The sequence below is a fragment of the Homalodisca vitripennis genome, chromosome 7 (genome assembly GCF_021130785.1).
Source record: "Homalodisca vitripennis isolate AUS2020 chromosome 7, UT_GWSS_2.1, whole genome shotgun sequence".
Lineage (NCBI taxonomy): Eukaryota > Metazoa > Arthropoda > Insecta > Hemiptera > Cicadellidae > Homalodisca > Homalodisca vitripennis.
The window spans coordinates 60229020-60243884 of NC_060213.1; the positions used below are offsets into that span (position 1 = coordinate 60229020).

The 14865-nt window shown below is 34.2% G+C and overlaps 1 protein-coding gene across 1 annotated transcript in view; it reads right to left on the minus strand.

Annotated features, from left to right (window-relative positions):
- Positions 1-1919: 1919 nt before the first annotated feature.
- The window catches only part of LOC124366732 (importin-11-like), a 77790-nt gene continuing 64844 nt past the window's right edge, over positions 1920-14865 (minus strand). The window contains exons 19-22 of the mRNA XM_046823333.1: positions 10911-11068; positions 8345-8437; positions 5154-5301; positions 1920-4618 (exon numbers count right to left, since the gene is read on the minus strand). Of these exons, the coding sequence (XP_046679289.1) occupies positions 4514-4618; positions 5154-5301; positions 8345-8437; positions 10911-11068 (504 nt within the window). The 3' untranslated portion in view covers positions 1920-4513. The remainder of the gene's footprint in view (positions 4619-5153; positions 5302-8344; positions 8438-10910; positions 11069-14865) is intronic.

Consider the following 14865-nt stretch of genomic DNA (forward strand, 5'->3'; position numbering starts at 1 on the left):
TGAATTCATCATCAGGTACTTGTAGGTTGATTATTTATTTTATAATATTGATACTTGCCCTTATTTGACATATTCCTTCATTAATTTCTCATAATAACATAACAGCCAATATACTGTCATCGTTGTTGTTTGATAAATCACCCACATTCTTTAGTTTATTTAGTTCCTTACTATTTGATGAATGATCTTATCTTGGGTTTCTAATATGTAATATCCATTCTTGGCTCAATAGTAATATTTTGACGTGACAACGTCTTAAATTAGGTTGCGGCTCGGAGTCACTCATGAAAAAGTGTAACGCCCGGTAACGTTACGATGCCCGTCCAGTGGGTCCGCCGCACGGGATAAAGCAGATAACTGTGGGTCCGCCGCACGGGTTAAAGCAGATAACTATGTTTATTCGTGAAAATGTGGAGTGCTTAGATTCGTCATTTACAACAACTACAACAATAAAGGTAAATAATTGTACACTGATATTTCATTATCGTAAACTATGATTGATTGATTAATTGTTAGATTGACACAAAAGTTGAGAAACTGAGTTTATAGGTTATGTCATACTATTGACAAATGTTGATAGTGTTAAGTAAATTATTAGTTTAAATCACTCTGCAATCAATCGTAATTCAGTCGATTGAGAAGAAACAGCGCGTATTGCTAGTCAAACATTTAAAATAACAAATTATAACCTCTAACCTGTCATAACAGTGCGACCAAACAAACGAACTAAACCGACCAATCACCACGCGCGGAGTTAGAATTTAACTGTGTTTAGCAAGAATTTTCAAATTCCAATTTTAGTAAATGTTTTATTCAACTTTACCATTTACAATAACAAATTTTAATTAATTTCAAATTATGTACAATGTTTTAGTAAACAAAATATATTTCTATAGTTAAAATTTGTGCAATTCTTATTTTCATTCAATTCCTTGTTCCTATTGTGCAATTTAATAATATTCATATCAATAAATATTCTACCGAGAAAAAGACGTTGTCACGTAAAATCTTCGCCCGTAAAACCGACTTTACAGGCAACCATAATTTTTTTTTTAATAAAAAAACATAAGTATATTAGATGTTACAATATTTATTGATTTATTTTCTATTTTTCATTATATAACACGACATGCTTAGTTTATAACAAAGTGAACGATGTTTTAATCAGCAATAATATTTATAACTTTTCCCACTCACAGATGTACAGTATTCATCAGGGAATATTAGTCTTCTCGTTATTCAGTTTTGATTAAATTTGATATAAATAAAAAGACTGTTTTATTGCCCAAACAAACAAAGTGTTGCACATTATTTTGTTCAGCACAAATATAGATTATATGAATGTAAAACAATAGATTGTGAATACATAAAACATTTTGTTCTGAAAAAGAAATTGATACCGAAATCGATCCAGTTGTTTCAGAATAATTGTTAATAAAACATAAACAAAGAATGTAATAGTTTGTTGAATAGAGAACCTCAACCTTTGGTGATATGCGAATTCCCAGAGCTGGCATCATATATAGTAATGAAGATTGTCATGTTTCTTTTATAAATTACAATATCTGCACTCTATTGAGCATAGCTGGTCCAGGATGGAATCCACACTTCCTTCAACATGTTTTCTAGCATTCTTGATGTGATATTATGATTAGAACTAAATTCCGTAATCAACTGGAATCCCCGAAATTAACAGGGAAACTTTCCACAGCATCTCTGCAATTCACTCTGTCTGAATTTTCCATAAAGGTTAATATGCAGTTTCAACAATGAATTATTAGTAGTATACTGAGCCAAACAGTATAACACCGAAATGTGATCTACGAAGAATGGCTCTCTTAAATTTGAAAGGACTCTCCTAAATAGTTCCAGTAGTGTTGGATAATTAGTGGACCAACATAAAAAAGAATATAGAAACATGCATTTTAGATACATTTTTTTCTTCTGTCTATTAAAATATAACATATTAATGAAATTAAATTAAAGCCTATCATTAAATTCGATCTGAGAGCCAATGTTGTAACACCTATATCATATACAGGAACGTTTTTTAAAACAGTCCAAAATTAATTTTAATCTATCCGTTCTTATTGCAAATTGCAGTGTATAATAAAGAGAATAAATTGAATTCAATACAGTGTATCTGAAGTATAGTTGGAATAAGGTGTCTACTCAAAACTCCCAGTTTTGTCCCGGTCAAAAATTTCTGATTTTCTAGTCCATTTTGAAACCACATAAATAATTATAATACTCTACTTAACCTTTACGACCGAGTGGTGTGGTGACGAATTATCGCCACCAGCTGTATTTACAGGAAATGCCATGAAGCTGCGGTGGTCTAGCAAATATATTAGCTAGCGATATGCGAGAAATTTTGTGATAATTCATCGCTACCACCTATTTTAAGCTCATTTTTTAAAGATTAATCAGGTTCTGATTCAAGGAGCTGTCACAATATTTCTTAGTTTCACAAGTTCTTAGAGATGGAAAACTTGTTTTTGAGATTTTCCCAGTTTTACAGGGAGATTCCTGGCTTATTACCAGCGTGTTAAATTCCTGGTGTCCCCGGTCGGATGGCCGGGACTATTGCAGAAATGGCCGAAAGCCTTTTAAATATTGTACTGTCCAAACATTCCTTTTTACAGTTAATACTTGATTTATTTATTAGAGATAACTTTTAAAATCCTATTGAAAGTAGAATGCTAGTACAGTAAAAGAGAAAATCCTGTTCCTGAAAGGAAACATGCTTTCACGCCGAAAAATAGTTGTTTTTTGTGCTTTCTATTATTTTAATGTTTTAGTTTTAAATAAAATAAACAATAAAACATTCTGAGACCCATTAAACCAACTAACCAAGATATAACCTAGGGTTTTAGTATTATACAAAGGAATAAATACAATCATGGTACAATATATGCTACTGTATGTGGTAACTGACACTGTCCTCACAATTTAATATTTTTGTATAAATGGATGAACATAAAGAAGTGAAATGATGTCTTAAATAATATAGCATGATTGTTAAAAAAATCAAATGTGACAAAATAAAAAAGCAATTAAACTAAACTCAGTGTTTTTTTAATATTTTTCATTGCATACAATACATAAAATTTGTTTTTAATAGTGATGTAAGAACGTCTTTCCAATTGTGTTTCTAAATGAAACAAACAAGCTGCTATATAAATGATAGTTTCATTCCTTTTCTGATAAGTATAATATAAATTTACAAGACCTTAATCACAATAACATACCTAACATTCTTGGTATACCATAAATTGTGGTTGGAAATAGCTCTGCTTCTCACCCTGTACTAGAACTCAACTTACTTTAAAAGCGCATAGTTGGAATTTTTTCATAAATTCGTTTTTGTTTGAAAAATAGTTGTTTGAACAAATCAAACAACAAACACACATTGAATTAATAAAGAAAAAGTAACAATAAACTACAGCATCAAAAAATAAAATATTACCATCATTAGATGTACGGTACCGGTAAAATTTATAGGATTTATTTTATTCTAAAAATCAACCAGCAGTAGGACAAAGAGACATACATTTTTGTTGTTTTGTATATTTATCTAACAACTCTTTAAAAATAAATAACATACACAATGTACTTTTAACATTACATTTTCTCATTTTATCATTACATCTATTAAGCTTAAGAACTTAATTGTATTTTGCATTACACAAAACTATTATTGTATTTCTGTTAATACGCAGACAGAAATGATTACACATTTATTTACACACTTCGTACTTAGGGAGTGTAATTTTAAGGATTCATTACTTTATTAGTTAGTTCTAAACAGAGCTGCATTTGGAAACAGTTACGTTCAACCACAATTCTTTATCTTTCTTTTCTCAGTCATCGGTCATAAAATATAGTTTTCCAGAAATCATCATTAAAGAGGATCTTATTAAAGCTGAAAGTCGAATATTTACCATGTGTATTTCACTTTATAATGAATATGTTTTTTTAATACACTAAATTTTATATGTTTTGGTCATTATCGCTAATGTTACGTAAACTTGTTGTTTTTGCCCACATAAAAACTTAAAGCAACACAGGTATTCTCATCCATTACTATCTCAGTTCTTCATGTTTGAACTTTGATAGTAATGAGTTTTTGGGTGTCTTTGTTATTGTTCAAACTTAAGTTATCTATAAATAAAAATAATCACTGCCTACTAATGTTCTTTAAGAACTTTAAACTCAAATTAAAAGTGAAATGTTACTTTTTTTAAACCAAATGAAACATGCAAAATATTACTCACAAGGAGCTGCATTGCACAAAGAAATTATGACTGAACCAGAACAGTTTTTAAATGCAGCTCTAACGTATTATTTAAAAAAGAATTTATGTTGGAACACTAACACATTATATGGTTTACAAAATAATAGCGTTTTGAAAAATAATAGTTTAGTAAAATATTTAAAAATACAATTTCGTCACTTTTATAAACATTGGAAATGTACAAGGACGCATACTGCGGAGGTGTGTGGTCGTCGGTTAGAGTGGAACGTACTCCCGCACCTGTTGTAACGTGTCACCATCTACCCTCTGCACCATATGCGCAAACACCACAGGCCCCACCTGGTTCTGAAGCTCCAGCAACTGTAATATCAAAGAGGCGTTGGTATATGGTGTAGTATACTATTTAAAATAATGAATGAGGACCCTCCTCCATTTAAATTCAAATTATATACTCAATATTGTTAATTCATAAATGAACAATATTTTCACTTTCTCGTAACGTCCACTATTCTAAAACTAACTATCAATCTGTGATGTATTAGTTGGTGTCTTTCATGAAAGGTCTCAAAATATGGAACTAAGAGCATCCCTTGACTTTACAAGAAAAGTGACAAATAACAAAAAATCATCAATCATCACGATAGTTAGAGGGATAGGACACACCATCATCAAAAGATTACTATATTTAAATTATAACAATTTAGCTGTTATATATAAAAATCAAAAGACAAATCAGTGAAAACTCTAGTACAACAGATTAAGAAATTTAGATGTTAAAATAACCCTATCAGTTTTGTTTTCATATTTTAAATATGATAATATTTACAATATTAAATTCCAACAATTTGAAATGAAACAACTTTGGTTTTTCTTAAGTATGATGATGTTTGCTGACCTGAGAGCGAAAGTATTTCAGCAGTTCCAGCTGATAGACAGGGTCAGTAGCAGCCAGCTGTTCCCGCCGCTGGTCATGTTCTGTCTTGTAGTCCACCTCATCGTATTGACTGTTGGGACTCGAGTCCGGACCACTCCACATCAGCGAACTGGAATATGAACGTAAACACAATAGTAACCTCTCTGGGGACTAGTTCTCGGATTAATTAGAAAGATATTTTAACATACTGATCGGCTATTAAGTTAACGAATGGGCTTGAAACCATCAAAAACAAAATTTACACTCGACAATGACAAACAAGTTTGACAGCAATAATTTTTAGTTTGTTTCCTATTACTAGTTGGCATTTGTACAAAAACTGGTTTCACATATTTTAATAAATTAATGACAGGTAAGTAAAGATGTCTGTTTAACACGTTCGCTGGGGGCGGTAACTCTGGTTACCACTGCTATGCTGCGCTAGGAGCCGGCGGTAACTGTGGTTACCACAGAGCCTTTGTTCTGAAATGAGGTCAGTGTGCGGCCAGCACTCGAGGTATCACAACGATGTATTTCTCGCTTCTCGGGAGGTACTTTTCCCGAATTTTTATGCACGTCATTTTCACATTAGACTTTTTCATTATTTTTAATGATTTTTATAGTTTTTATAGTAGTAAGTGGTTGTGCAACACAATGCATCTACCCCGGGACCAAGTGGTGTACAATAACCAAGTTCAAAGTGTACAACAGAGCCCAGTATTGAGTTCAAATGACGAGGATATGACAACATGGACGATGTGGAGTACCAGACGGACTCGGAAGTTGAGGATTCTGATTACGAGACCAACCCACGCCAATGGAGCGCTCACAACTGGATTGGAATAAACTTTTCAGATTTTTATAAACTTGTACATTCATTTTGGTTTTCACATGTATGGATAAATATTGTTTATATGTGTCTAAAACGAATAAAATACAATTTACTTAGCTACGATGTATTCATTTGGAATATTCCCACTGCCATAAAAGGGTGTTCCCTTGTGCGAGCGGTAACTAGAGTTACCAGCTGGCAAGGAAGACTGTTCACAGTTACCGCATTCTCAAAATGATAGAGAGTGATAACTTTAGTGATTTATGAGTAATTTTCATATATTTCTATCATATTTCATCCAAAAGTAAGTAAAAATATATTTAAAAAATTTCAGCATATAGGGATATAGGGATTTTTAGCAGCAACGTGTTAAGTAAATGTGTTTGATAGCTTAATTGATTCCAATGAAAGAATTATAATGTATACTAGCAGTTATCAGAATCAGAACCATCTTTAAATATAATCAGGATTACAGTGTCAAGATAATTAATATTTAGTAGAACATTGTCATAGTCAGTGCTGTTGTGAAGTATTTTGAACCAGTTCTTCGATGGGTTGAGTGGTATGTCTAACAGCCATGTGTGCTGTGCAGTCCTCAGTTTCACGCTCCTCTTGAATTGCAGCTCTCTTAGTAAGTGGTTGGAAACCTTGCATCCGATGTACAATGGTTTCTTCTCACACAGCGTCAGGTGATAGGCTGGGAGGGTGTATAGCCCTGGATTTCTGGTATTATAGGAGTGGATGTTTTAATTCCTAATTTGGTTCTCACCAACCGCATGCATTACTTCTTCAAGGGTGTACATTCCAATCACAGTCAGTATTTTTAGGGTTCTGAAGGCAACTGTCCATACGTCCAATGTCAGCTAGTGTCTGGATTGCTTTTTTCTGAATCACTAGTGCTCTTTGTACAGCTACTATTTTGGTGACTTCTCCCCACACTGGCCATCCATATCGTAGGTGTGTGTTTCCAGTAGAGTTAGTCCAGATCAGTCTTTTATCCAGTTTTAATCCTAGAAAGGTTAGCTTCTGTTACTATTTGTATATTTGGAATTATTGGGACTTCTGCTGCTCTTCTTCCAAGAGCAAGCTGTTTGGTTTTTTCTGAATTTACAACAAGGGCATTTTTTTGCAATATTGTTCAGTGCGATGTAGGAGGTTGCTGCCAAATCGTTACTGCATTGCCCTTTCAGTATCAATGTAGTCTCAACCACATAAATTAAGGGGTAAAGGTGTTTCTCAAGCATTCTGAGAGATCGTTTGTGAACAAAATAAAGAAGATAGGACCTAGTACTAATCTCTGTGGGACACCTCTTGTTATATGTTATAAGCAAATAGCATGACCTTACTGTCTATGTTGTCCCCTTAACTGTAGTTCACAGCTCTACAAATGGTTTACGATCTTATAAGTAGCTTTCAAACCAGTTTTTTGCCTTGCCCCCAGAGATTTGGTCCAGTATGAGGATTCATGTTCGTCTGAAGGGATCCAAAGAATAGTGCTCTACCTGTGCTTTGGGATCGTGTCAACCAACATCGTAGTGCATTCAATTGTGCACCTGATGAGACAATGAGAATACCTCTTTACCTAGATTGCACTATTTTTTGTAGTCTGGGTGTCTCTGATGTCGAAATGATGCGGGGGGGGGGAGGGGTTTCGTTTTGAACTACTTTGCTCTTTGTCGTTGACTATTTTTGGATCCCTTCAGACAAACATGACCAGATTTCAGGAGTCAAGTCTGAAACAGCATCAGATTTCAGATGCTGCACGTAAGATTAAGGTGAACTGGAGCTAAACTCAACATCTGCAAATTTCATTCTCTTGATCTATTTTCGAATGATTGAACTATAAGTTGAAAGAACAATATTTGAGGCTCTGAAGTCGGAGAGTGAAACAATTTTCATAAGTATCTATGAAGTGGAATTACTCTGCAACACTACATATGATATTTGATAAAATAGCTCCAATGATTTGTAGAATAGGAGCAACACTTGTACTATTTTAGGCCTCTGTAGAGCAATAATAAAGTCAAACTCCGTAGTCTTTTTAACGAAAGCACTTATAATGTAATAAGAGCCGTATGATGATTTAGAATCAGAAATGAACATGTTTCAAGTAGATACCATTCCAGTGTTTATGGTTAATAAGACCATAAATAAGCAAAATTGTGACTGGCTTTTATTTAAAGCATTTTTTTCCTCAAATAATAGCCAAAGAGCAAATAGTTTGTTGTATTGTATTATAAATTTCAAACAGTACTTGTCAAAGTTATAACTTGTGTGATAAATGGTATGTCTACAATTAAAATTACAAATGACATGGATATATTTAGTAATAGTAACTCACTCTATGTGCACACCAATGTCATCGAGCCGAGTGATGTCATTCAGCACCTCTGTCACAAACAGCAGTATTGACGGGAACCTGTCCAGTATAATTCTGCAATCATTATTACACAAGAATTTCAGTTCCATTTTAATCAAGTAAAGCACAGGTAACAGTTTTTAAAAAATCTTAAAATTATGAAAAACAGAACTTACACCACCACTTGTAAAGATCATTAATAAATCTTTTGCTGAAGGGATTTATCTGTCAAAAAAAAAAAAAAAAAAAAAAAAAAAAAAAAAAAAAAAAAAAAAAAAATGAAGTTTACCCTAAGCGAACAAGGAGAGGCAACACAAGAAAACAACTAAAGGCCAGTATCACTTTTACCCACTTTTGCCAAAGTAATTGAAAACTAGTAATGACCAGACTTATGACTCATCTGACAAGAAACAACCTCTTACGTCCTAAAGAACAGCATGGCTTCAAAGCTGGGAGATTGACAACAACTGTGATCATAAATATAGTACAATACTTGATCTAAGCCATCGAAGAAGGAAGCACTGCCATTGCAATATTTTTGGACAATAACAAAGCATCAATCATGAAATACTAATGAAAAAACTTCAAAACATAGGAGTTTGAGACCTATCAGCTCAGTGGTTCAAAAGCTACTTAACTTTAAGAACACAGATAGTGAAAATAAACTCAAATAAGAAAGGAGTAATCAGTAAAACCACATCCAAATCACTAAGCATAAAGAGAGGAGTTCCACAAGGATCAGTATTGGGACCAATCTCGTACATTACAATTGTCAGAGAATTCCCACATTACATCAGTGACAATTGCACAAATCTTATGTACGCAGATGACACTGCACTCCTTTATAAAAATAAAGTACCTGAAGATTTAGAAGTAGCATCTTACATTGCAATGGGTATGGCTTCACAGTACTGCTAAAGTAATGAATTTGTATTAAATGAAAAGAAAAGTCAACAGCTGTTGATTGGTAGGAAAAAGAAAGAGATCTCAGGGCTGCCATAAGTAATGAGTGTCGAGAAATTCAAATATATGGGAGTATACATAGATGATGCTTTATCTTGGCAGTGCCAAATGGATCTGTAAAAGACTAAGCTCAGCCCTATATGTGTTGTGACAACTAAAACAAATTAGTGATGAAAAAGTGACAAGAACTGCATTAAGATATGGACTAATGGTCTGGGGTAGTTCTTCAACTACACTATGCAAGACCACAGACTGACGATCTTTGAGAAGCAACCAACATATATCATTGCTAAGTTCCTGAATATTTTGCCCGAGGAAGTGAAGAGGACCAGTGCTGCTAAAGTAAAGAACAAACTTACCAAGTTTGTTTTTGACATACCCTACTACACTATTGAGGAATTTGAGAACTGGAGAAGACGATAAAAAGTGTAACAAAAATAAGCTGTAACATAACTTTAACTGTAATTAACAATGTAATTTTTTCTTTTTCTCAACTAAATGTTAGATGTGACACCAAAACTATTTTCCATAAATATGTTAATACAGTATGTGTAAATTCACATGACACTAGAGTAAAGAAACGGCTTAAAATTTGTTCCACATATTATGATAAAATAAAAGAAAAACACAAGTACAGATGGTCAAAATTTAAACTTACCAAAAAAGTTAAACATCAACATTTGCTTTTGATTATTTAGATCTGTAACTTTTTTTTTTTTTTTTCAAATAAGTTCACTTTAAACTTATAATAATACAAAATAAATGTTACTAAAAAAGTAAAAGTAATAAATGTCTTGAATATCACTAAGGCGAAATACCAGTAAAACATACAATTAATACTCGTAAATAAGAAACAACCAATTCTGATTAGTAGGATAATACCAGCTGTGTGAACCAGCTGATTTGTTACACTACGCATAGCTGGTCAGAAATAATTCAGAGATTAAAATACCTGTACATAGAGATATGTAAGGAGCATGAAAATGATCAGAAATTTATTATTTAAGTCAACTGGACATTTTTCTTTCTATCAGTATCAATACAGATATGTTTTGAGCAAAGACCTGATATCAGGTGCTACCATCTAGAATAAATCTAAAACGGATTGGGTTTTGCCATTTGCATGATTCAACCATACCATACTGACTAGTTTTAAAACTAATATTTACACACTTTACAAAATGTAAATGTTCACTTATGTGATATTAGCCATGAATAAGCCGGTATACATGTCTTAGTGTCAAAAATTTAAAACAAAAAGTACAATTATTACATTTCATTTATAATGGCCTGGACTGCAAATTACAACAATATATAGACTTTCAATATAACTTGTCGTACAGTTCAAACCTATTATGTTTTGTATTTTACTCTGTGACGGTGGTGGTATATTTATACCGAAACACGAGAAATGTTAGGCTTGGGCTGTGCATCAAGATATGTGCTAGCCTATATTTTATTCTAAAGTACAAGTCAAGAATATGGATAGCCTTGAATTAACAATTGATTGGGAATCAGAATAGTTTTGTCGCAACATCTGTTTTCAATTGGACACCTGATTAGGTCTGCAACAGTGTGGCCTTACTGGTTCTGGGAGGTGAGAAGGGAGCAGAGCGCAAGTGCCAACAGCTTGCTCCTCTCCGGCTGAGTCACTAGAGACATCTTCTCCAGCCATACATCCATGATCTTGGCTGTCACAGTGTCCAGTGTCACCCTCAGGCTGTCTGCCAGGTGTACCATCCCCTGCACACAAAATATAAGTCAGGTGAAAATCCAAAATTTTTTTATGAGACATGTCATATGTGATAGCAAATACACAACACAATAATAATAATAATCCAATCTTATCTCACTTTTGATATCATCTAGTTTGATAAGGTTTTATCTATCTACTTGTGATAAATAGTAGTGTAACTGGCAAGAGAATAGTCATATGACAAAATTCCACTAACCACCTCAGTATGACAGAGCTATGGTCACGTATTGTATGCTTGATTAACATATTGTATACAAAAAATACATCGAAAAACACAATTATGAATATACAATTAAAAACCAAGGAGGTGTGAAAAATACATAAGAAAGTTGTGGTTATTGTGGTCTTGACCAGTGGTTAATTTCAGTGGGAACGCAAGGGGAACGGCGTTCCCTTACCTCCCAAGAGTGCCGGAACGCAAGGGAACGCTTTTAAAACTATGAGTACAAGTTTTAGTTAAAAAAAATTGTAGGTAGGATCAATATTATGCTATGCTTTGTTTGCGAGTGACTCGTAAGCAGATAGTAAGCGCCCGTACAAGCAGTTGTGAGCTGTGCTGTGATGAGTCTTGCACGGAATCAGGCAGGAGGAAGGTGACGGGCGAGTCATCCTAGTTCGCGCATGCGCGGCTGCGCCTCTCAATAACAAAGCAATACCCACCCCACCCCCTTCCTTTCCCCCTCCATTCCTTCACCGCGCCACCGCCCCAGTGATCACAAGTGTGTTGACTAGCTGACTTGACCTTGGTGTGTTTTCGCGTTTAAGTTACAAGTTGCATCGCATCCCATCACGCTTAAGTTCGTTTTTTGAGGTGCAGGTCGTTTGATTGTGTTCGTGTTTATGCTTATTAGTGCTGGTGCAGCTAAATAGTTTCCTAATTGACTATGACTACCAGAAAAATTGTTGATTTCTTTAAACCTAACCCTAAGAAACAAAAAGGTTATGCGAATAATGAGAACTGCAGTTCGGAAGCATTGACTACAAGTCTACAACTTCAATTGTTGATCAAGATAAAAAAGAAGACGCAATCGGGATCAATGAGGATAATTGCGATTACCATTCCCCTTCGACTTCCTCGTCGGTCAAAATAGTATCCAGGTTGGTGGGTTTGGGATCTGATGCAGACGAAGCTAAGGTTAGTAATGAAAATAATGATTTTGTTAATAGGAGTGAAGTTTGTTGGTCTGAAGAACAAATTGTTTGAATTTAAAGCTAAAAATCCATGGTTAATTGTGAACAGAGAACTAGGTTGCAACGTTTTGCCGTAGTGTGAGTACTCTAGGTGCAGAGAAAAACGAAGGGCCTAAAGATTAGCGAAGAGTGGGTTTTAGGAACTGTTACCGCTTATGGAAACAATAAAAAAAGACCAGCAATCCTCTCTTAGGAAAAAGATATTTTTTACACCGTGGGTCTCGAGCTCATTCTTTAGCTGAAAAAATACTCATTGAAGCTAAGAAAGATACAATGAGAAAAAAGCTGTTGCTTCTATGCATAAAGAGCCAGCAGATTGTAACTGAGCGCATTTTCCGCACGGCTTATAAGCAAGCTAAACTAAATAGGCCATTTTTTGAGTTTGAAACTGAAATTGATCTTCAAATAATGAATGGCTTAGATATGGGGCGAATCCTACATTCAAATGTTGCTTGCTCCAATATAATTCATCATATTTCTGATGAAATGAAATCAGACTTGATAAATGGCCTAATCAAGTCAGACTCTAAATTTTTCCCTGCTTTTGGATGAAGCCACTTCAGTTTCAAACAAAAATGCTTTGGTGGTTTATATCAGAACTGTTCTAAAGGGAATGCAAAAACCCTATGACAGTGTTCTTAACACTTTTTGAGCTAAATAGCACAACATCAGCTAGTATATTACAAGAACTTTTTAAATCAGTTACAAGCATTAGGTCTAAGCTTTTGAATTCATGAAAGACCATATGATTGCTCTAACTTGTGATGGTGCTTCAGTGCTACTAGGCAAGAAATCTGGCCTTGCTATACAGCTTACTGAAACGTTCCCCAACTTGTTCATTTGGCATTGTTTGAACCATCGTTTAGAGCTTGCCAGTTGTTCACCGAAAAACAGCAGGGAGTTGGCAGAAGTTGCTAAAGGACTAGAGGAGCAAATGTTGAAAATCGGCCGTGTTTTTAGATACTCGTTGGGTAGCCTCCAGCTTAACGGCTGGTGAAAGCAGTTTGGACAGATTTTAAAGCTTTGTACAATCATTTCATTGAAGCATCTGAAGACAAACAAAGGGACTCGAAGCAACGTTCAACTTACAAAGGGCTTTGTAGTACATTATCTTCTACAACTTTTGTACACAACCTGGCATTGATGTTCGATGCTTCTAGAAGAGTTATCGGATATTATCCTTACAGCTTCAAAAATCAAGCCTCAACCTTATCCAAGCCCACAGTGATGTAACACTGTTAATCAAAGTGTTTGAAAACCGAGTTGAAAACATGGGTAGACGTTCAGTGGAAGCTAAAAATTGCTATTGACGATTTGATGTTTCAAGATGTTAAACTTTGTGTAAGATCCAAGATACCCAGTATTCCAGAAAAACAGTTCTATCGGAAGCCTCGCTAACAACTTGACTTCAAGGTTGCTATCATCATCTTCAAATGCGGCTGAACACTACACCAAAAATCATGAATGACATCAAAGTGATCCACCCCATGTATTGGCCAAAAAGACTTATCCATCACCTACGGAGAATGTGAGATCCAGCGAATCTGCGATAGATTTAAGATTAGCAGCTCTCAGGATATAATTAGAGACTTCAGACACTTCAAGCAGGGACTGAAGTCTATGTTAAGTGGAGAGAAACCTACTATTCTAGAGCAACCGCCGTCGTTTAAAGAAAACTGATTTCCATCATAAATAGTATTGCAGTGTCTAGTGCTGAATGTGAACGTGGGTTTTCTGCAATGAATCTAATTATGTCTCCTCTTAGATCTTCACTCTACATTAGCACTGTTTGCGATTTATTGCGGATCAGGCTCCTAGGACCTCCTGTGGCTAGATACAATCCCGAGCGACACGTCAAAACCTGGCTGGCGAAGGGACACCATTCTGCACTTGACACCAAGTCAAAACAACGAGGGGCAGAAAAACTTACCATGAAGACAGCATTGCAATTGTGGGAACTTTTTTCCTAATTCTGTTTTTTAAATATCTTTTAGAATTTCAGAACATTAAGTTTTCATTAAAATAACTAGCCTATGCCTAACTTATAGTTGTGTTCTGAACTCAAGTTTCTGAGTTCTTTTTTGTACTTACAGTTAGTTTTGTGTATTGTTGTTTTGTTTCTTTTGTAGTTTTTCCACTTTAAAATATTAACAAACAACTAAAACTAAGTTTACCAACAGTCTTGGCATTGCCTTACAATATATTATACTACAAATCCGTACATATTTGTTATAATAACTAATAAGCAAATAAAATAATTAACCTTAACTTTTTAAAACTACACTAAATTTAAATTTAAAAAAATGAAACCGTGTTACTCCACTCTGTGTGTCATTTATTTTGTGTGTAATTAAACGCTTCCTTTTCCTTTCCAAGAAGTTGGTTTATTTTTGAATGTTTAATATTGTTTTGTACCCATAAGGTATGCAATTTTTTTTGTAAAATATGCAAACTTGTAAAAAAGCTGTTATATTAACAAACATCCATTTACATATTAATATGTATTATTATTACTACTGTAATGTGTATAAATAAAACTGTGAATAAGGCTCAATTTGTTTTATTTTACCATTCATTAAAAAATTAATATTGG